This window comes from Helianthus annuus, chromosome 15 (assembly GCF_002127325.2).
Source record: "Helianthus annuus cultivar XRQ/B chromosome 15, HanXRQr2.0-SUNRISE, whole genome shotgun sequence".
In the NCBI taxonomy this organism is placed as follows: domain Eukaryota; kingdom Viridiplantae; phylum Streptophyta; class Magnoliopsida; order Asterales; family Asteraceae; genus Helianthus; species Helianthus annuus.
In genome coordinates this window covers 105,133,456-105,158,138 of record NC_035447.2, presented here as the reverse complement: position 1 = coordinate 105,158,138, position 24,683 = coordinate 105,133,456, and the positions used below count along the sequence as shown (strand labels likewise).

Here is a 24,683-nt window from a genome sequence, read left to right as displayed (position 1 = left end):
TTATACGTAAATACTCATATAAAAAATAAAATCTATAAAACATATCACATTCTTGATGGTACGTCTTAGTCTTGTTAAACGCGTCAACATATTGGTGACGTTTTTTATGGCTATACTGCTATTTTATTGGATTATTGATAACCATCAAAGGTTTTTTTTAATAAAAACTTTACCGTAAATTGTGGATTACTCTGATATAATTAAATAAAAACTAATTATCATGGTGATTTTTCTTAAGGATAACCATCGTGTCGGGTTAACGAGTTCAACTCATGAACATATTCGAACACGATTTGTGTATTTATTGTGTCAAATACATCGGTCATAACCTAACACACTTACATTCGCACGATACCAGTATAACCCATTCATTTAATTTAAACAAGTCGAACGAGTTAGACTGGCTCTAAACAAGTCTTGATCTTTCTTTTTTTTCTTTTTTTTTTTTTGAACGACCAACGAATCCTTCAAATGAGTTACTAGCGAAATTCACCACATCAGGATACACTCACCTCCGAACCGGGAAAACCCTCACCTACGGCCGAAGCCCGTGAACACTCGCCAGAAGTCACGACAATACAGTGAGGTAAACCCGCTCAGTTCAAGGATCGAATTAGCGACCTTCGCCTATTCACCTAGTCTCTCATCTCTCCCTTACCACTCCAGTACTCCACCACCAGGGTTTTTTTTTTTTTTTTTTTTTTTTTTTTGAATATATAGTTTACAAATAGGGATGAAAGTGGTGGGCTATTAAACAAAACTGATGAGGCGTCTCTCTTTTTCAGGAGTCTTTCCACATGTTGCTTTCTTTTCTTCCTGTCTTACATCACCATCTGTCTCTATAACCACTCACACTCACTCCCACTCCCACTCCCACTGAATTTACAATGAATTATTCAACAAGACATCGTCATTCTTGTTTCTTCTTTTTACCTCTTTCATAATTCTCTCTCCCCCCATTTTCTCTAATGGGAACTTGCTCTTTTTCCATCAAGGTTCATTCTTTATCTACTTTACTCATCTTTCTCATCATTTTGAGCTCCACCCATGCAAGGTTTTTGCCTCAAGGTTTGTGGGTCACTTTCTTTCTTCATCCATTTTCCTCATATCTCTCTCCCTCTCTACCCCCCCCCCCCTTCTCTCTACATATGTATGTATGTATATGTGGTCAACTTAAATGACTTTCTTTTCTTTCTTTCATTGTTCTTGCAGGTGGGTCAAGTTTCAAGCCAATAGACAAGAATCTCCAGGTGAAACTTCATGAAAAAACTATTGGTTTGCTACTTGTGTTTTAACTTGACTTTTTAGTCAAAAGTCTAAAGTCTAAAATGTGAAATTGGGTTGGGTTAGTTGTAGAATGTGGATAATATTGAGACCTTTTGATTTATTAATATAAAGTTTGGTTTATTTAAACCAATAACTGTCTAGAAGGTTAATGTTTAGTTTCAAATATGAAGTTAAAGTTTAGCATGTTTGACCTTAAAAGTCAAAGTTAAAGAGGCAAATTAATAGATCTTGAATTTTTATTAGAAAGTGTATTTGATATTCAAAATTTATGGAGTTTGTTTCAAGTGTAATCATTGTAGCCAGCCACAAGTCACAAGACTTCCCTAAAAAAAGATTATATCCTGTTTTTATTTGTTTATTTATTGGAGCTCAAGTACTAAGTTGACCACAAAAGTCAATGAACTTTACAATTTATTTCTTTTTGTTAAAACTTAAACAAGCCTAGTTTAACTTCTCTTAAACATACATTTATGTCCTAGAATATCGGGTGGTTAGTTCAGCTGCTGGCACGATGATACTCCAGTGCTTTGTTAGTGATCCAAATTTGTCGTTCAAAAAATATATATATCTAATATTTGCTAACGGTTGTTGGTTAAAAAAGTTAATGAAAACTAATGATTTTAGAAAAATAAATAAATAAATAACAGCCCAAACCACCTAACTAAACTTTTTATGTACGGTTTGCTGGTCCGACCGATTCTACCAATCCAACCGGTTTGATTTTATCGTTTTCAAAAAAACTGTCATCAAAGCGAACCGGACCGCACCTAACCAAACCGTCTTGGTACTAACTTAATTTTACCTTAATATTTTGATTGAAATGCATTGATGTAGATGGAAAGAAGAAATCTTTTGATTGGATCAAGACCACCAAGATGTGAGAAGAGATATTGTATAAACTGTGGTCATTGTGAGGCAGTTCAAGTCCCTATTGTACCAAAAGTCATTAATACAACTCAACAAGCATCAAGTACAACCACTAAACACATACTTAACTCAAGAGGTGATGATCTCTCAAACTACAAACCCATGTGTTGGAAATGCAAATGTGGAGATTTTATGTTCAACCCTTGATCCATATAATAATACAAGTATGTTTTTTTTTTTTTTACCTTTTTGTATGAAGAAGAAAAACATCATAGTTTTCTTCAAAATGTTAATATTAATATAGTTTAGTCTCATATTTATCATTTGTAAATTTGGTTGGTTATTTGATTGTACAAGAATAAATGCATTAGGTACCATAGTTTAGTAAAAAAAAAAAAAAAACTAAAACGATCGCATCAATGTAATTTTATACTGAGGCAAAATCGTAATTTGACAGGAAAAAAAAAAACAATGGCAAAACTATAATTTTAAACATAGAGCAAAATCGTAATGTGGCTGGAGGGAAAAACAAAACCAAAGATAAAGTTATAAATTTAAATAGGGTAAAATCGTAATTAGGAGAACTGCCTTGATAAATATAATAACACAAGTATTTTTTTATTTTTGTTTTTTTTACCTTTTTGTATGAAGAAGAAAAACATCATAGTTTTCTTCAAAATGTTAAGATTAATAATATTATTGAGTTAATTGCTCGGATGGTCCCTGTGGTTTCAAGTTTTTTCACGTTTAGTCCCCACCTTTTGAAAATAGCAGATATGCTCCCTATGGTTTGTCATTTTGTTACTCGGATAGTCCCTGAGTAGATGTCAATTAGTTTGAAAATAGCAGGTATGCTCCCTATGGTTTGTCATTTTGTTACTCGGATAGTCCCCAGAGTAAATGTTGGGGGACTATCCGAGTAACAAAATGACAAACCATAGGGAGCATACATGCTATTTTCAAAAGGTGGGGACTAAACGTGAAAAAACGTAAAACCACAGGGACCATCCGAGCAATTAACTCTAATATTATTAGTCTTATATTATTAATTGATAATTTGGTTGGTTGTTAGATTGTACAAGAATGAATGCATAAGGTACAAGTTGTAATGCAAAAAGTACAAGCTAGAAAGTGGGGTAGGGTGTGATGGGGGTGGTCATGTGTGGTGTCAGTTTGGTTTGCAGGTTTACGTATCTTGCAAGATTTTCCTTTATTATTTGCTGAAAAGAATTTCCTCGGTCTCATAAAAGTTTAAGGTGGGGTGTAAATAATAATATATGAGAGCGGGTACAAGTTGGAGATGCATGAGTGTACAAGTGAAAGATGCATGGATTTACTGGGTCAAACAGATCTCAACTGCTGCTGATTTTGTGCACATGATCGGTTTTTTTGTACACTGCTGCTGCCTGTGGATGATTATCGAAACCATTCCTGGGATGGGGCCCACTTTTTGTATTTTCTAGTGTTTTTAATTCCAGATATTTATATAATATAATAAATACTTATTTTTCCATAATGTATAATTATTTTACCACTTGTATTCATAGTTTCATACTAGTATTATGCCCCAAATACTAGTTTTATGCCCCGTTTGCGTTACGGCGCCTTAAACTGAAAACTTCTTGGTTTGATAACATGTATATTTGTGTTTTGGTTATTTGTACATACTATTTATAACACGATCTGAAAAAAAAAATTACATCAAGACTAGATAAGATTATGCTTGTCAAAGAAAAAATAATCTATAAAGTTTAGGAATCATGGAGTGACTTTATTAAAGTCTAGGAGCAGTAATACGAATCGATGTAAACCGAATATTTCTCAGTTTGATAATAAGTACGTTTGTGTTTTTGTTGTTGTACATACTACTCATAACACGATCTCGATAAAAATGAAATAGAGACGTAGATAAAAATACACTCGTCAAAGAAAAAAACTATTTATAAAGCTTAGGAACCATATAGAGTAATTACTTTATTAAAGTTTATGAGCAATAGTGTAAACTGAGTTAAGAAAAAGATACGATACCCTGTCCGACTTATATGAAACCAAAGCAACCGATGTATAAGTACTGCCTGTATACGGCTATACTTTGCCATCTACGTTGTGGTTTTGATCTCGTAATTATCGCTAAAGTTGAATTTGGTTAATACACTAATACGTGTTGCATTGTATGCTTAATTAGGAAACCAAGGCTTAGACTTGAAGGCCATTACTGAAACCGTAAATCTGCAATGCGAGTCATTTTCTTTTATCGAATGCTTTCAAAACCCTAAGGGGCTGTTTGTTTACCTCTTGATGAAACTCTTAATGGTTCAGACCTCTTACTAGTTCAGCATTTAATAGTTCAGACTGTTTTTGTTTCATGAGCAGATGTTTGAATGGTTCAGACATTTGCCTCTGAATGGTTAAGCATTACACCGAGTCTGAATGGTTAAGACCTCTAATCTGAATTGGTCAAACATTTGCCTCTGAACGGTTAAGCATTATATTGACTTTTAATGGTTCAGACCTCTTACTGATTCAGCACTTAATGGTTCAGACCTCTTACTGGTTCAGCACTTAACCATTCAGAAGTTGTCAAACGGCCCCTAAATGTTTTCCAAGTTGTATTTATAGTGATTAAGTTTTTGTATTCTAAAACTACTGTCGGTATGTGGGGTTTTGTATACACTACTTGATAAGCTTTGCTATTGGACAATTGAAGGTCAATAGTAATATGACCATAGTCACAGGAACTGCCACCGAGTGACAAATACTGACTGAGTAATTGAAAGATATAAACAAATGTAAAAACCCTTAATGATGTAATTATAACAATGTGTTTTTGTACAAACTGAATGAACTCACTAGTATTTTTCGTTGATCAAATGTTTTTAAAACGTTTCAGGTGATTTACTGTGAAGAGAAGAAAAAGTGCTATGAGGCACTCAAGCTTAAATAAGTGGCTATGTAAACCTGAATAAAACATGTTTTGTAGTCAAGGGCTTACCCCTGTGAAAATGCTTTATGTAAATACGGGTTTTACCCCACAACCTATGAAATGAGAATTTCGGTGTTTTTGAAAACTCTGATATTTTTCCTAACACCCGGTCCTGATGAATATAATTTTAGTAAACACCGGTACCACTTGTATATGCTAACGGCTCCCACCCAGGGTAGAGTCAAGGGTTGTGACAGAAGGTGGTATCAGAGCCACTGGTTTAAGCTAATTAAGTATTGTAACAATACTTAAAATTTGTAGTCAGGAAATGAAATAACTTCTGTGAATATTGTCATACTAATCAATATTATATATATATATATATTCGATTTTCGAAATTTGTTGTTTTTATTGTTTTTGACTAACAGTATGAGCGATAGAGAATTATCCGATGCTTTTCAGAACATATATGTTAACAATTCAGATATGGATACTACCGAAGGTCAAACCGGTATACAAACCGGGTATGAGGCGGATATATACGAACCAATGATATTTCAGGCTCAGCCGTTACAAAAAGCACCTCCGAAAAAGAGAAAATTGGATTGGAAGGTAAAAAGGGATAAAAGGAAGAAGAAAATTCTAACAGCAACAAAAACCAAACGAACAGGAGAATCAAGTGGAAAATTAATTGTAAGCGAAAGTTCAAAGCCAACCACCATGCCATTATCATGGGAGGAATTAGACCAACGACTGGCAAATTGCGAGATGTTCAGATCAATACCTGAAAAAATCAATCTAAATATGCCACCTTACCCCCCGATGCCAATAAACCCAAAATCTATAAATCCTGAACCAGTAATACCACAACAACCACTCCCAAACCCGGTGGAAGAATGGTGGACAAACGATTGGGAATTTCAAAACCTAATGCATAATCCTTTTCCATTCTACCCAAACTACCAACCTAAACCCCCTGCATTTCCCCCGATGAACCCGGAAAATATGGCAGAGCTTCGCCACTATGGAGAGGAACTGGTAGATGCAGGAAGTCGAATCTGAAGTGTAGGAGAAAATCTCGTCTGGAAATACGACAAGAGGGAACATCACTTTTGAATAGGAAACTAACCCTATAATATATACATGTATAATGTATTTTCTATGTTTTGTACAGGAAAAAAACTAATATATATGTGGTAGTATATCTAAAATATATAAAGCATATTATATAAGAAAAGTAAATGTCGCAATGATCGTCGATTTTGACAATATGCACTGATTCATTGTATTTATAATATTTTGATTATTTTATTACTTATTATGTGATATTAATATTTGAAATATGTTTGCAATTCAGATACCGAACGAAGTTAATCAATCGATCCAGAACAATCATGAAAACTCTTTGGACAAAAGTGCTATAGAAAATATAGTAGCTCAGGGAATAGCTGATAATATACCTTTAATAATCGAAGCTGTTAGAAACCCTGTGCCTATAGAAAACACTAGAGCTGTGAGTCGCAAACGTAATCGTAGTAACGATTTTAGCCACAGTGTCAGTGGAGATAATGATGATATTATCAAAGCTCCATTTCCTAAGAAAATGAAAGCAATGACTACCGGGTGTACTTACAAAGATTTTCTAGCTTGTAAGCCAAATGAATTCGCGGCAGCGAAGGAGCCATGGCTGCTCTGCGATGTTTGGAAAAGACTGAAAATGTTCTTAAGATCAGTAAGTGTGCCGAAGAAGATAAAGTAATGTATGCTTCTAATCTCTTTAAGGATGAAGCATTAGAATGGTGGAATACGATTCTTCAGGCAAAAGGAAGTTACATGGCCTATGCCATGAATTGGAAGGATATTAAGGAAATGACAGAAAGGAAATTATGTCCCCTCATGAAAAGGAACAAATGGCTAATAAGTTCCTAAATCACAAAATGGTTGATGTGAATTGTCGTGAGTATACGACAAAATTCTTCTAATATGCAAGAATGGTACCAACTCTGGCTTCGCCAAAACCTGTACTAATTTCTCGTTATATTTGGGGATTAATTAGTGAAATCCATGCTATAGTCAAGGCTGCTAGACCTCAGACTATTGAGGAAACAGTCGAACTGGCCAATACCTTGACTGACAGACTAATCCGCACAAGAGAAGAAAATAATAAGAAAGAATTAGCCCAGAAAATTACCCAAGAATTTCGCTCGGGTAATACCTACAAGAGAAGAGAAGTTCGGCAGTCATCTTCACCGCCTTTCTGTAAATTCTGTAAAAGGAAGCATTCAGGAATATGCATTATGTACTGCAATTTCTGCAAAATGACTAGACATACTGTGACAACTGTCAATTTTCCATGTAATTCCGTACATGTTAAACAGTAATTTGTATGTTAATGATTGTGCTTGATTTGAATTAATGACATGAATGGTTTCTGATTACTGTCATATACATACAAGTGCATTACATGTTGCATGATTATTTATCATTATTGCATGCAACACCATATGATTTAATTAGTGCACGAAACAAAGTTAGCACAGTTATCAGACAAGTTAGAAGTACTGACGGGAGTTCAGTACTCAGACAGACATGATGTTAAGACACAAAATGAGCCCGAAACCAAGAGTTACACTAGTATAGTGTGTAGGAAAGTAAGGCTCATAAAACTGCCTTCCTAGTGATAATTTAAGTGCCAGAAAGTACCTAAAACTCACAAAAATTGCAGAATTCTGCATATTTCAGCAAAAATCAGAATTCTAACACTAAAATATCATGCAGAATAATGGTTTAATGGTCCAGAATACCTTCCTAGGTGTAGGGAATCAAAACTGTCATGAAAGAGAACATAAAGCACACTAAACTGCGTAATTTAGCACCTTAACGAACCGGTAACCAACCGAACAACCGGACACTACCCGAAACATCAAATTTTCACTAGAAGCATTGTTTTAACATTTCCGAGCTAGTTATGGTCACCGAACATCATAATGCATCCTATAATCACTAAACACTTATAACACTAAACATCATACTTAGAAATCAACTAACTTAACCAACTTACATTTGAAATCCAACCATATACCCCCCCCCCTATTTCGACGGTTCCCTATGGGACCCACCCCCATGATTTTCTAGTAATTGTTTATTAGATTTGTTGGATGCTTTTGAAACACATGAACCATTAGACTAAGTGATGTTGGGAGCTTGTTTTAAATAACCATAAGACACTTATCATCTTTCATTCAACACTCAATAAAGCTTCACCTCTCCTCTCCTCTTTCCTTGTTCTCGGCTGCCACTCACACCCACACTCCCACCATTTTCACTTCAATCTCATACAATCCAAGGTGATTCAAGGGTGTAAGGAGATAAGTTAAGAAACTTGAAGGCATTGGAACTTGAAGGACCTTCATCAAGAGCTTTTACCCACCTTGTTCATCATCATCTTCATCTTGACTTCTTCCCTAGCCATTGTGCTAGTAGTAAGCTTCTTGCAACTTGATTTTACTTCTAATTGAGGTGGTTAAAAGGTTATGTAATGAGTTAATCTAATGAATCTCAAAGAAACAGGAAGATGATCATTCACATAAAGCTTAATAACATAAGAATCTATGTTGATTTAGTGTATGTATGATACTTGATTGTTGATTTCTTGTGATTATGATGTTGATCATCATAAGAAGCTTGCTAGATTGTGATTAAACACATGATCTAGCAAGTGAGAGGATGAATCTTGTGAAAATCAAAATGATCATCCTTTATGTTCAACATGAACTTGAAAATGAAGTTGTTTTTGTGTATGATGATGATTGATACATGTTATAGGTCTTGTAAATGGATGATTGCAAAAATAATTTTCTCAAGAAACCAAAGTTATTTACAAGATTTACATAATCATGATTTTTAAAGAAACTAATCATGTCTTGAGTGTTAAATCAAAGCTAGAAACATGTTGTTAACAAGAAGAATACAAGAAAAATCATTTTTAGAAAATCATCTTGTAAGTTGTAAAAGACTAAATTTTACAAGAATGAGATTTATAAACAAATAACCATATTTTTAGGGGTAACTAAACTTACTTAACAACATATAAAGTTACTACAAACTTTTACAAAATTTCAAGTTCATGATGTAGTGTAAATTGCATGATTTTGGCTCATGGTAAGTCTTGATTGAATTGTTGATGATTGATGATGATTTTAAAAGAAAATGATATGCTTTTAAAGCATGCAAAACCTCCATGTTTAAGGGGAAACTATGGCAAATTTTTTGTAGAAATTAAACACTTAGAAAAATATTTTTAAACAAGTGTTTACAAATAAATTTGATCATGGTTTTCATATAAAAACTTGCCATAATTTTTGTTACAAAAATTACAAATATTGGAGGTTGATTTTTGATAAATAAAAGTGACTAAGTATATATTTAGGAAAATATATATTTAGATGTCACAATTTGTGTGTTACTTGTATATTATGTGTATTAGTTATATTACTTTAGGACTTGAAAATAATATAACACACCAAAATACCAAAATTATAATACAAAATATTACCAAAATTCCAAGAAAACAAAATATACCCGAATACTGGACAAACCGGACAAGGACTATGGACTATATATATATATTCCGGAATTAAATTCATATATTTCGACAAACGGGTTAAACGGTATTTTAGAAAACAAAAGAACGAAAAGTATAATTTTTTACAAGTATTACAAGATGTAACATATTTTATCAATTAGAAAAATATATTATTTTTGAGTGGAGAAAAATATATATATTTTCTTGAACAATTAGAAGATATATTATTTTTGAAGAAAATATATATTTTCTTAAACAAGCTAAAAACATATTATTATTTTGGGTGAAAAATGGAATTATAAATATTTTCTAAGTTAATCTTGAAAATATATTATTTTGAGGTGTATATGAAAATATAATTATTTTTGCCAAGAAAGATTTATAGATATCTTTCTATAAAAGTTTTCTTAAAATACATATATTTTAAGAGTATAAATTGGTGATTTTTAGTTGATTAAAAATAATATTCCGGAAAGTTTAATACAAGATTAAGTATAAAATACTTAATAAATACAAGAAAATACGTATTCTCGTACGTACAAATACACACCGGAATACGCCACCAATACGTGGCAGAATACACAAGTCTAAAAATACACAAGTATAATATTTCCCATACTTTGGGAAATATTCATGAAGGATTACAAAATGAGATAAGTCAAAATATATTATTCTAACAAATATCCCATATAATTGATAAATATAATTTAAGTTAAAATATTATTATTTTAACCAATAATTATATACCCCGGAATTAAATAAGGTACACCAAAAATGTAACTCAAAGAATGTTAAGTCATAACAACTAAGACTAAGAGTCGTTACATGACCTAGCCGTCTAATAGAACATAGCACGTGTGTAGGTAGTTGCACGACACCAGGACAAGGCCTTTGAGTTACACCGGACAGCAAGACGCAAGATTGTGAGTTCATGTCCCCCTTTTCTTTTAACTGTTTTCGGTTTATAACTTCGGGGGTGAAATACATGTTACAAATGTTTACAAACGTTTACAAATGGTATGGTTAGCTAAGGAATGAACTGTTAGATCATGTGAATGGGTAGGCGCACACTTAAGACCATTAATCCTAGTATAAGGACCGAGGGACATGAGTGATAGATCTATCTGGGTGTTGCGAGCCCCACCCATGGGCCGGAGTGGCCAAATGTGGTGACTATGTCTTCCAGCCGGAAGCCCGGTACAAAATCCGCTAGGTTTGAGCCTTCCTGCGCTGTTGCACACATATTAATGACCTTGCAAATCATTAATTGATCTGTTCATAGATGCTTTCATACCGGTTTACAAAGACATACTTACAAATGTTTATAAGGCTATTCGTGCACACATATAAACACATGAACTCGCTCAACTTTTGTTGATGTTTTCAAATTACATGTATTTCAGGAAATTGATATGGATCTGGCGGGTGTTTCAAAGTTTCAAGATGAGTTTACAAGAAGTGATGTCATCCCGTTTTGAAGGGTTTGAATTGTGTATCTTATCTTAGATAAGATACATGAATCAAAACCTTGTTTTATCTATGTCTTTTGTTAAAGTCCTTTATGGAACTTAAAACATTTGGTTGGTTGTATGTTAAACTTGAAGTCTTTGGTTGGTACTAAACAATGTGGTTTGTATTATTTTAAAACTTATTAATGGATGAACATCATGGTTTTAATCATATAGTTGTTTGTTGTAATTGAATGCAATGATATTAAGCAAGTCACACATCATACGCTTCCGCAAAAGTCAGGGTGTGACACATACAGAGAAAGAATGTAAAAGAAAAACTAATATTTGTTTCAATTGCAGAGAAACAGGTCACATTCGCCCATATTGCCCGAAGCTAACGAAAGAACCTGACAACAACACAAAAGCAGCAGACAGAGCCAAGAAAAATGCACGAGCCTTTACACTTACGACGCAAGAGGCAGCAATGATTCCAGATGTGATTGCCGGTACGTTTTTTATCCATGACGTCTGCGCTAAAGTATTATTTGACTCTGATGCAAATCAAAGTTTTATAAATACTGCATTCTGTCAAGCGCTTAATCGACCTTTAGCTAAGCTTAGTCAAGCATGTACGGTAGAAATGGCAGAAGGAAATCCACCAACATACGCGAAATACTTCAAGGAGGGAAGATAGAATTATTGATATAAGTTTACGACAAATCTACTATCGATGAATATAGCTGGATTCGATGTAGTATTAGGAATGGATTGGTTAGTAGCCAACCATGCTCGAATCTTATGTGATCAAAATTCTGTTGAGATTCGTACGCCAATAGGAGAAATGGTCATGATCCGAGGAGACAAGCCAACCAAGTCCACAAAATTCATCTTTGTGATGTAAGCTGCGAGTTATGCACGAAAGCAAGGCATAGTGTATATGGTCTCAGTGATCATTAACACTAAAGACAAGAAAGTGAAGGAAATTCTGGTCATACCGGAGTACCCTGACATTTTCCCAGAAGATCTACCTGGACTACCACCTGACCGAGAAGTAGAATTCAAAATGCATCTGATACCTGGAACTGCACCAATTTCTAAAGCACCTTATCGAAAGCATCGACGGAGATGGTTGAATTGAAGAATCAATTAGATGAATTGCTAGAGAAAGGTTTCATACAACCAAGCTCATCCCCTTGGGGAGCACCTTTGTTATTTGTTAAGAAGATGGATGGGTCAATGCATATGTGTATCGATTATAGGGAATTGAATAAGGTCACAATCAAGAATCGATACCCATTACCAAGGATTGATGATCTATTTAATCAACTTCAAAGAGCTCGTTATTTTTTCTAGATTGATTTATGCTCAGGATATCATCAACTGAAAGTACAGGAAGATGACATTCCTAAAACTGCTTTCAGAACAAAGTATGGTCATTACGAGTTTACAGTTATGCTATTTGGCCTAACAAATGCCCCGGCAACATTTATGGACATAATGAATAAGATATGTAAACCGTACCTGGATAAATTTGTAATTGTCTTCATAGATGATATACTTATTTATTCCAAAAGAGAGGAAGAACACACTAAGCATCTACATGTACTTTTAACATATATTCTACTTATTTTATGTTTAATATATAAAGCATATTATATAAGTTTTAGATGGTGTTTGTAAGGTTTAATTTCCTTGTGTGAATTTGATTGACATCTGTCATTACCTTAACATGAGTGTCCAACTACGAAACGAGATTCTTCGAGAACTAGAAAAGGAGAAAATATGGAACGAGATTCTTCGAGAACTACAAAAGGAGAGAATACGGAACGAGATTCTTCGAGAACTAGAAAAGGAGAAAATACGGAATAAGATTCTTCGAGAACTAGAAAAGGAGAAGTTTGAGTAATTGTAATTGGTCATTAGGACTTTGTTATGGTTTGGTAGGTTTTATTTTGAAACATTGTATTTAAGGTTTCTTGTTATGAAGAGTCCTTGTTTTGAAGTCCAATCTTGGGTGGAAAAGATTTCAACAATAATTAATGTCCATGAACCATGAAACAACGCAACCCCCTTTTGTTACACATATATACCCACCCACCCATCCACACATACTATTTCTCCCACACTCTTCACCTTCTTCCACCGGAAAATCAACAATCTTCTGCCAGAATTCGAGTTCATTAAGAAGTAATGAATGCTGACTATTTGCAAGACTGTTTGTCGAGCTTCCAATGCTCACACAGGGTGATAAACAACGCTGATCTGGAATTGGAGAACCGTTGTAGGTGGTAGTTACCCGGTCCCCTGCAACCTTGGTAGTTGTTACCATATCCATTATTTCATTACGTTAAGCTTGATGTTCTGAAAATTTGTAATGATGTTAGGTAATTAAATGCATGTATGGACATATTCGCTCTGGAATTGGAGAACCGTTGTGGGTGGTAGTTACCCGGTCCCCTGCCTCCTTGGTAGTTGTTACCATATCAATTAGGCTTAGTAAACATGAGCATAAGCAGAAATAGATTCATTCTCAGTGGTGCTGTTATCATTCTTGCAATGATTATCCAAAGTGAATGTGTGGATGTAGAAAAGAGTTGCTGGAGATCATAGGTATGGTGGAGCCAAAGGGTTTAGGGATTTAATGTTGTTGTTCTTTGCCATTAATGAAGCTCCAGTTTTCTTTTTTGGAAGATGAAGATTCAAGGGTGGAGGAGTGTAGTGTATAAAGAGCGAAAGAGACGTATGATGTTAGGTGATTATACGACCGGAATACATTTTTTGTGTAAAACCGAACAGCCGTTTATTAAGTTTTAGTAATTCTTTAGATAGAGTATGTTGTTTTGTGGTCGTATAGCATATTATACAATCGTTGTTTGATTGTATACGACCCGTATAAAGTTATACGGGTCGTATACAACCTTTATTAATTTTTTATTCGCTCGTATACTCAATATACGAGCACTGTTTTATGTCTTGTATACGAGCCGTATAACGTTATATGACCCGTATATAATTAACCAACTTTTTTTAATTAGTATATGTGGAATTAACGAAAATGCAGTCGGAACATCAAATATGATCGAACGTATTTTGCTTTTGCTTCATGTTTATCAACTGGTTACCTGAACTTAAACTTTTCGTCATTACAAATTGTCAGAACATCAAATAAAATCAAAATTTTCATTAACTTAAACTTTTCATCATTACAAATTGTCGAAGCATCAAATAAGATCATAACCAACGACTGCAGAAACTGAACAACTACATCCACCAGCAAACAGCATTGACCTGGGAACCACATATTTGTGTGTTGCAGTTTGGAAAGATAACCGAATAGAGATCATAGCCAACCTAAATCCACGAATTCCCGCGTCTTGTATTTATCAACGATGTTCTAATATCGAGTTATACGTTCCTTGTAAAAGTTTTCTGGGTCGGTTAAGAATTTGGGTGATGCTGAAGGTTCGTTTGGGGAGAATGTTCTGGAAATTGAAGTAAAAGGAAGGTTGTAACTTTTTAAGATTAACTAGTAACTTTGCAGTTGGTATGCGTTGGATAAGTTTGCACATGGACAGTACAAAACAACACATCTACATACTACTCTGCACTTCCTTTGCTGTCTCCGCACGCGCCCGCGCGGTACTGTCGCATGGCAATGTGCGAAATGTAGTAACACGATAGTTGTAAAAGATGTGGACTCAGATGATAGTAACAACTATTCTCACAAAATTAATAATAATAATAATTATATACATACAAGGACCGATGATGAGGAATGTAAGGAGAAGCGTTGGGATTCAAGGGTTTAGATGCCATGGTTTGAGTAGTAATGAGGGTTTTCAGAGAATTCTTCAACAGAAACCACATCTGCAAGCTTTTTCCTGGTTTGAGTAGTAATAAGTGTTTGGTGTTGTCTTAAAAAGTTTGGAGAAAATGCTTGGGTGATTGCGGTACTGTATGCTCTGGTAACCCAAACGTACGATCGTCTTTTGCTCTTGCTTCATGTTTATTAACTGGTCTTTTGTTTGAAAAATGGGATTTGTTTCAAAGTAAAAAGACATTAGTTGTCATTGATTCTGAAAATAACCTTGCGCCAGGCGCAAGTGATGTTGAATCGCAATCTTGATTGTTGGTAGTTGCGGTGCTGCATGCTTTGGTAACAAAAATGCACCACTGGTTTTGGTGTTGCTTTATATTTATCAACTGGTCGTTTGTCTGGGTTTTCTTTCTCTTTGATGAGATGGGATGTGTTTCAAAGTAAAAAAGTAAACTGAAACCAATTTTCCTTGATAGTTAAAAGCCGCCTTGCATCGGTCGGCGCAAGGGAAATTGGTGGAACCCGGGTGTTGCGGTGTTGCGATCCACCATCTTGATTGTTGGTCAAATGAGATTTGGTGTTGAACATAGACTGTTTGGATCTTGTTCGTGAAAGATGAGAATGGATAGTTCTCTCTACTATCCTTCTTTCCATAGCCACCGTTTCCATAGGAAATTGAAATTTGTGAATATTAAAAAGTAGGAAATTGAAACCCTATTGTGTGAATATTAACTCAAAAAAGGAAATCCGATGTATACGGGACGTATAAACTTATACGGCCCGTATAAATCTTTTGTATACATTGTATACGACCAAAGTTTATTTTCACATGGTGTATACGGGTCGTATAACCTTCTATGGCCCGTATAGAATAAGATGAACTGACAAAGGTTGTGCCAGCAGCCTTTGTTAGTTCACTTTATTCTATACGGGCCGTATAACCTTATACGTCCTGTATACATCATGTGAGAATAAGATATTACCATGTGTTATTATTAACTCCCTTTAACAATTATGTTAAAAAAACCACATGCACACAGTATCTCCCTATTTAAAAAGAAAACATGCCATATACACATTACTCAAGATGTATTTATATGTATGTATATACATTATACATTTGTGGATTATTCATAATCAACACACACACACACATATATATATATATATATGTATATACATTATACAAAATGTATTTGAGCACGTAGGTCGTCATACGCACATTCTTCCGACTACACGCCCACTTTGTAGTGGAGAATTTGTGCTAATGAGCAACATTCTTCCAACGACACGCCCACCCCGATAAGGGATGATTTGTGAAGATTAATATTTAGACCAGAGATAAGGTTAAAACACATCAGCAACCTTGCCAAAGAGTAGGCGTTATCTTTCGACCACTCACCGATAATAAGCGAGTCATCCGCGTAGAGGAGGTGTGAAATTTGTGATCCATTATTGGGAGCCGAAAAACCTTTAAGAGTAAATTAAAAAAATCTTCCTTTTTGTATGCTACTTATTGCAATATGTGTCATTTATCTTTAATAAGTACAGTAAACGTACTCTATGCTTACAAACACTTGCATGCTATGTCCTACGTCCTTTGACCCTAACTCTATTAATTGTCATAGTTAAGTCTGACCAATTGCACCTCATATAGGGGTACTTTAGTCATTTTACCTTAAATATTAAAATAAATAACCATAAAAAATAATAAATACATTAATTCTACCTTCCCTTCCACCCCCACCTACTCCCACCGGCCACCATCACAACCATCGTCACCAACACCCACCTACCACCACACTCCACCTGCAACCATCAACACCCCCATCCACCTGCCACCACCCCCACCTACTCCTACTGGCCACTACCATAACCACCGTCACCACCACCTACATCCCACCACCACCCCACCTGCAACCACTAACACCACCATCCACCTGGCACCACAACCACCATGAAAACCCCGCAGATCCGAAAACCCACCATAAAAAACCCCTCAAATCCACCACATAACCACCATGAAACCCCTCAATGAAAGTTATCCTCTCAATATTGTTTGACTAGAAAAGCCTTTACCGGAAGTTCCACAGTTTGCAACGGGTCCTCAATCAAAGTTATCCACAGTTTGCAATCAAGTTACGGTGAATCACAGTTTGCAACCAACGTCCTCAAATCCCCAACCATCTTTCACAAACCTTTACCGGAAGTTCACCGCAGTGATCCGGAACCCTAGATTATACCAACCCCCAATCATTTGAACTGATTGGATCCCTGTCATTTTCTTCTTCGTCTAACCTCATCGAAACCCTATTCTGATCATATTTGCCATAAATCTGAACCCTAATTGTGGTGGTGGCCATTGCTGGTTGCAGGTGAAGTGGTGTTGGTTCAAGGAAGAAAATACACAATGGAGAATGGCAGAGGGTGGTGGCAGATGAGGGCGATGGTGGAGGACTGGAAGGTGGTGACAGATAGGGGCGGTGGTGGCGGTGGATAGCAGAGAAGATCGAGAGGGTAGAGAGAGGGGTAGAGAGAGAGTGGGGTTTTTCTTATGAGTTAAACTTATTTGCCCTCAATGTAAATAAATGTCATATGTTTTTTTTATAAAATTGTTTTATATAGAGAAATTGTAAAAAAGTCTAATTTGCCCTCAAATGACATAACGTGTTAGGGTTAAAGGACATAACGTGCAAGGGTTTGTAAACATAGAGTACGTTTACTGTACTCATTAAAGACAAAGGACACAATTTGCAATAAGTAGCATACATAAAGGACGATTTTTATAATTTATTCAACCTTTAAGGAACTCCATTTTCAGCTTCGTTTAAAAGCACCTTGAAACCTTCCATAGCGACAAGGAATAAAAACGGCGACAACGAGTCACCTTGTCGAATACCCCGATCGCACCGAAACTCGAAAGTGGGCGAGCCGTTAACAAGGACAGACGAGCGAACGGACCAAATTATACTCAAAATCCAAAGTCTCCACTTTTCCGGGAACCTCATGTTCGCGAGAACATCGTCCAAATAATTCCAACTGAGGTGATCATATGCCTTTTCTAAATCGATCTTGAATAACATTCCTTTTTTCTTGCATTTTTCAGCCAATTTACAATTTCATTAACAATGAGCGGGCCGTCAAGAATGGAACACCCTTGTAAAAAAGCCGATTGGTTTGGGGAAATAACCGAGGGCAGTACCACTTTCAACCGATTGGCCAACACCTTCGATACCACTTTACCAATAGAGCCCAATAAAGTGATAGGTCGAAAGTCTTGAAGGACGATTGGGTCGCGTACCTTAGGAATAAGAGTGATAAAAGAAGCGCACACTTTATGGTCCATCTCTCGGACATCAAAAAAATTCTCCATAATTTTGACAAAGTCTTCTTCAAAAAGGTCCCAGAAGCGTTTGAAGACCTTAAAATTAAAACCGTCGGGCCTCGGGGCCTTGCATCACCGCACTCCCAAACTGCTTGTTTAACTTCTACTCTAGATAACGGTTGGGTGAGCATCGTCGCCTCCTCTTCTGAAATGGATTTAAAGGATAAAGCGCCCATACGCGGCCTAAGCTTCAAGGGCTCTTTAAATCGATCTCAAAAAATGATGGACCGTTTTCTTCACGCGAATAGGATATCTTCTTAAAGATAATTTCTACTAAAAACATAATAAACTCTTGGTGCTACCAAATAAATTGATGAAATATCAGTTATTTAACACCCACCCAAATGACTGCATACCTTTTTCTTTGTATTATGTGTGTTATTTTTACTTCACTTTAAACTTGTCTACATGTTATTTTCAACCAACAAAGATCTTAACAAATGTTAAGTTATAAAAAAAACAAACTTTTTATAAAAGTGATCACTAATTTTAAATTAACTTATTAACCCCCTCTAGGTTCATAGGTGACCCTAAGGGGTGTTAATGTTCGTGATTATGTGTTGACAAGTTGAATTCGAAACGAACCCAAAAATCATGTAAAAAACATGAACCCAAACATACTATGAGTTTTCGTAGGATGACACGGACACGTTCCATTTAACTTGGATTAATACTATAAAATTATAAATCTACATGCTCATTTCTCTTTTATCTTTTAGATTTTGATACAGACTACAAGACCCGTCTAAGTTATAACATTAAACATATTAAAAAAACTAAACAAGTATAAAATTAAATAGGCTAAATGTGTTGAACTCTCAACTCATCATGTTGACACGATCTATTTAGCTATTTAAAATTTACATGAAACCAACCCAAACTCATGATTTCCTTATCTTATCAAAAGCTAAAACACCCGTGGGTGGTAGGGTACAATGCCCCCTCCTTCTATGATCTTGATGTTTTTTTGTTCTCTAATCTATTTCATTTTATTGCATTTAAATTATTTTCTTTTTATTATATTTCTTTTTCATCTAAAAGTTTTACTTTTTGTATAATCCAATTTTGTATGTTATTTTGTAAAACAGTTTTGTAAGATAGAATTTTTAGTGTGGTATTTTTTTATAATTTAGATTTAATTGCCAAAATCGTCTCTTAGGTTTGGATACGTTTGTCATTTTCGTCCAAAATGACACTTTTGTACCAAATTGCCCCAACGTTTGTAACTTTTTGCCATTTTCATCCAAACCACTAACTTAGTTTATTTTTTCTGTTAAGTTGAGGATATTTGGATGAAACTGACAAATATAAAACCACAGGGACGATTTTGGCAATTTACTCAAACCCTTTTTAATTTCTTTTATTTAATTATTTTTGTTACATATATAATAAAAAAGAATATACATGGAGTTTTTAGAAAAAAATAATAGTTTTGTCATATAATTTTTATAAATTTTCATCCAAATCACTAACTCAGTTTATTTTTTTCTGTTAAGGTGAAGGATGTTTTAAATTTTATAAATTAAGACAGAAATTAATTTACAGCTTCTTTATATAGATCAGTTTTATAAAGAGAAAACGTCATTGGTGTGCAACACATAACAATCGATTACAACTTTTAGTATTTATCAGTTGTAGAGATAGAAAAAAATTGTAAAACGTTACATATTTTTTAAATGTGTTGAGCACCTAGGAAATATGTTGGTAGAAATAAACTATTTATTTAATTAAGATTATGAGGGTAACTAACTAATACTTATTCTGAGTGGCTTGAGTAAAGAAACTTTTGGTTCATAGCATTTAATTACAATTTGGTGGGTAATTTAAGGTTTGGTAACGATACATTGTTTGATAGGGTGGGGGGGCACTGGCTTCTGTTTTTCCTTAGGAGCGAAATTAAAAGAGTAGAAGATGAATTACAAACTTGGTACATATGATAGGATTTTTTTTATTTGACTTTTTTAATAAGGTCACCAACATTTTAGTTTTATAAAATTTAGAGGTTTAAGTAGATTTTATTTTTATAAAACTGATCTATATAAAAAATTAGAAATTAATTTCTGTCTTAGTTTATAAACATCCTTCGCCTTAATAGAAAAATTAACTTAGTTAGTGGTTGGATGAAAATTTATAAAAATTATGTGACAAAGCTATTATTTTTTTAATATAAAAATTGCATGTATATTCTTTTTATTATATATGTAACAAAATTAATTAAATAAAAGAAATTTAAAAGAGTTTGAGTAAATTTCCAAAATCGTCCCGTGGTTTTATATTTGCCAGTTTCATCCAAATATCCTCAACTTAACAGAAAAAATAAACTAAGTTAGTGGTTTGGATGAAAATGATAAAAAGTTACAAACGTTGGGGGCAATTTGGTACAAAAGTGTCATTTTGGACGAAAATGACAAACCTGCCCAAACCTCAGGGACGATTTTGGCAATTAACTCTATAATTTATTTACTTCTTTTAGTTTATGATTATTTCCATATTATAAATTAATAACATGTATATGCTTCAAGTTGTTGTACTCTATGTTTAGTAGGTATTTCAAAAAAGTTTTTAATATTTTTTATTTTTAAACCAAAACATCTTATCTTTGCAATTTAACTCCTTTGGTTTTTTACTTTTAACACAAAACTTTTTATCTTTTCCAATTTAACCCTAATACTTTTTTACTTTCAACTTTGGCCCCCATAGTTTTCATCTTTCGCAAGTTTTTTTTTTTATGTTTCGTTCAAAATTTTGCGAGTTAACACGCCGCAACGTGCGTGTGGGGTTCAAAGTTTTTTCGTCTGTTTTTCCCCATTTGAGAAGTTTGTCGTAACGTACGGGTCCTAGATCGACTTAGGTATTTTTCTATGTTTTACGTTTCAACCTAAATTTTTCGTATTAACACGCCGCAATGGGTGTGCGTGGTTCAGCGATTTTACATATGCTTTTCATTCGGTTTTATTTTCTCCTTTTCTATTTATTTTGTTCTTATGAGTTTTTCGGCGTTGATCGCTGGTAGTGGTGTGACATTGGTGCTACTTGGCATGGTTTTATATCCCCCGCCCCAACGCGGGTGCCTTAATACTAGTTCAATTTTAATTTGTATTTAAAATAAACGACTTATTGCCTTCTTAAATTTCAATGAAAATACTTATTAAATTTTGCAAGTTCCAGTCTTATAATTTAGATTGTGTAATTTGTATTTATAACATTATATTTATTTTTCTGTTTTTTTAAGTCTTTTAAGGTAGATTGTATAACTTGTATGTATAATATTATATTTATTTTTCTATTTTTTTATGTATTTCACTTACATGCCCCTTTGATATGTTAAAACACAGCCCATACAACATAATCATTCTCACACTAAAATGACATAATCCTTCGTCTTTCGAAACACAGCTTAACATAACTGTAAATCTCGAGGGCAAATACAACACTTCAATTTGCGAGAAGCATATGCAATCAATCATCTTTCATCTCCGCATTCATACACTCGCTAACTTGAGTCATTAATCATCACCATAGACGACAAGTTTGACTTAACTCAACCTCTAACGCATGGAAATATTCCTCTTGCTCTTTACCCCATATGAAGTTAATATTTTTGTGAGGCAAATTTGTTCAAGGAAAAGTGATTTAAAAAAAAAAAAAAAAAAAAAAAAAAAACCTAGAATGAGTTGTGTGTAATACCCGAAAAGACCAAGAAAACTTGGTACCTTCAACTGAGTCTTTGGACGACCCCAATTGCATTACAACATGACCTTTGAGGGAACATTTTCGATTGGCATACAATGTATTAAACTTGGAATACTAAATAAGAGGTCCGAATAGAAATGAACAAGAACCTTAGCTCAAATGTGAGGAGCTTTTGTGGTACTAAGGGTGTCTTGTATTTTTCCACTTGGCCAAAAGAGTTTAAACCATTTTTTTATTGCGTTAAATGTGTTTTAGTCCCGCTTGCTTAAAATATCTATTTCAATCTAAAAAAAATCTATAATTTTTTTAATCCAATAGTTTTGTTTTCATATCAATTTAGGTTCAGTCCACTAATTCTATCTATTTTTTTTTTTTTTTGCTAATTTCTCATAAAAAGACAAAACTACCCTTAGCCCATTTTAAACTAATATGATATCTTTATAGCAATAAATAAACTTTTTTTTGCACATGTGTCATTCTACGATGATTTCTCACTTTTAAATAATAATAAAATAATTTTTATACATGTTTATATATATATATAGGTAAAGAGTATGGTACAAATAGGGTTATCATACATTATATACGCTATATTTTGAGCCATACACGTGTCCTGATTCATTTCGGTTTAATAAGGTTAAATCAGACAATTAACCTAATCATCAGAGGGCAAATTCATCTCTTCATTCATTCAGCGAGAAGTTCGTTACACTGATATCCCGGTAATTATTATTCAAATCAGTTTCAAATTTTCCATAATTCACAATTTGCAGTTTTCGTTCTTCTGTGTTAGGGTTTCATTCAATTTGTTTATTTCGATGGATCCACAGAGTAGCACTGGACGAACAGAAGTTGATTTTGAAGAAAATCGACCGATCGGTGATCATGCTCAATTATCTGTTTATCAGAGAGTTTCGATTGAGGATGTTTTAAATCCGTGACCTGCAAATCCAATTCCAATTTCAAGTTCAAGTGCTGCAAACGAGTTTTCTATTGGTAATTATGTTAATTCAGATATCTAAATTGTTCGTATAATTGTTTTTTGTTTAATCGTAGCATTGTTGTAGCTGTTTTTTAGTTTGAATGTTTGATTACACTTTTGTTTTTTGAAAAGCAACATGTATAAATTCGCATGTTATTACTCTTACAATTCACATTTGATTTGATTTTTTTTATTTTTTTGCAATTTCGCATGTTATTATGTAATAAATCGCATATGCAATTCAGATTAATGAATAGCATCATTTCGCATGTTTTGATCAGACAATTCGCATGTGTTTTATATGACGTTTTATGTTTTTTATTTTGATTCATGCAGATGAAAGGGTTTACACTCCGGAGGTTCAGGCATCAGCTACACCTGTTGTTGGAATGCAATTTATCTCTATTGAACAAGCATATGTGTTTTATCAATCATATGCTAAGTTAGCTGGTTTTTCTATTCGGAAAAGTGGTGAAGTATACAGTGGTGGTATAATCAAAACTAAGTATTTTGTTTGTTCTAAAGAGGGACATAAGCCTCTGTGTATTGATGATCATTCGAAGTCAAAAAAGCAATTCAAAACAAGGAACAGGGGGACTATTAGGACCGGATGCAAAGCTCAACTTATGATTTGTACTGTAGATGGTAGATTATATATACAGTAAAGAGATTTTTTGATGGTCATAATCATAAGTTTGTATGTCAAAATGACATTCACATGCTCCCAGCTTACAGACAATTGTCAGATGTCCAGGAGGAGATGGTATGGGAACTTGGCACTTTAAACCTTGGTCCTGTCAAAGCTTTCCATATAATGAGGAAACGTTATGGTGGTTTTGAGAATGTTGGTGCCACAGTTGATGATTGCAAAAATTTTAGGAAGCGAATAAACAGCTATATAGGAGAATATGACGCTGACATGGTAATAAATAGGATGACTGACAAAAAAAAACTATTTAGCTGATTATTCGTTTGAATACTCTGTTGATGATGGCAAACGGTTAACTGGTTTGTTCTGGGCTGATGGTTTATGCAAGCTTAACTATATTGAATTTGGGGATGTGATATCGTTCGATGCAACTTTCAAGACAAACAGGTAAGTGTTTCAAGAGAAACATGTTTGTTACTTATTTTCGCATGTTTGTTTGTTAATGCAATTTTAATATCGCATTTGTAAACAAACAGAATGTGATGAATATATCGCATGCCATACTTCTAGTTTCGCATGTGATTTTTAATAATTCGCATATACTAAATGTTGTTTCGCATGTGTTGTTTCAGGTACAAGATGGTGTTTGTTCCGTTCACTGGCATTGACAACCGCTGTTGAAATGTAACAGTTTCAGCTGGGTTGCTGGCATCGGAAAGTATTGAATCATATAAATGGCTTCTGAATTCGTTTTTAAAGTCATTTGGTCGGCAACCAAATGTTGTAGTGACGGATCAAGACCCTGCTATGAAACAGGCTATTGAGGAGGTTTTCCCTATTAGCAGACACAGATTGTGCATGTGGCACATAATGAAAAAAGTGGCAGATAAGGTATTTCATGCAATATTTTTATTTTAATTTTTTTTTGTTATAGGCTGATATAAAAAGCATTTATTGTTATAGGTTGGACACGAGTTGTGTAATAATGATGAGTTTAAAAGGAGGATGTGTGACATTGTTTGGACTGATACGATTGAGCCCGAA

General features: G+C 34.2%; 1 protein-coding gene across 3 annotated transcripts; it reads left to right on the top strand.

Annotated features, from left to right (window-relative positions):
• The first annotated feature begins 804 nt into the window (after window positions 1-804).
• Window positions 805-3,692, top strand: LOC110912101 (EPIDERMAL PATTERNING FACTOR-like protein 2). Of its 3 annotated transcripts, none has more exons than XR_004882445.1 (4): window positions 805-1,068; window positions 1,213-1,250; window positions 2,122-2,378; window positions 3,227-3,692. XR_004882445.1 is itself a non-coding variant. In XM_022156778.2 (4 exons), exons 1-3 carry the CDS (start codon window positions 969-971, stop codon window positions 2,359-2,361), a joined length of 378 nt encoding a protein of 125 aa, XP_022012470.1. In that variant the 5' UTR covers window positions 805-968; the 3' UTR covers window positions 2,362-2,378; window positions 3,405-3,692. The 3 variants fall into 3 exon arrangements, 2 of the variants coding, with proteins under 2 accessions (XP_022012470.1, XP_022012469.1); XM_022156778.2 differs by having other exon boundaries at window positions 3,405-3,692; XM_022156777.2 differs by lacking the exon at window positions 3,227-3,692 and having other exon boundaries at window positions 2,122-2,485.
• The last annotated feature ends 20,991 nt before the right edge of the window (window positions 3,693-24,683 follow it).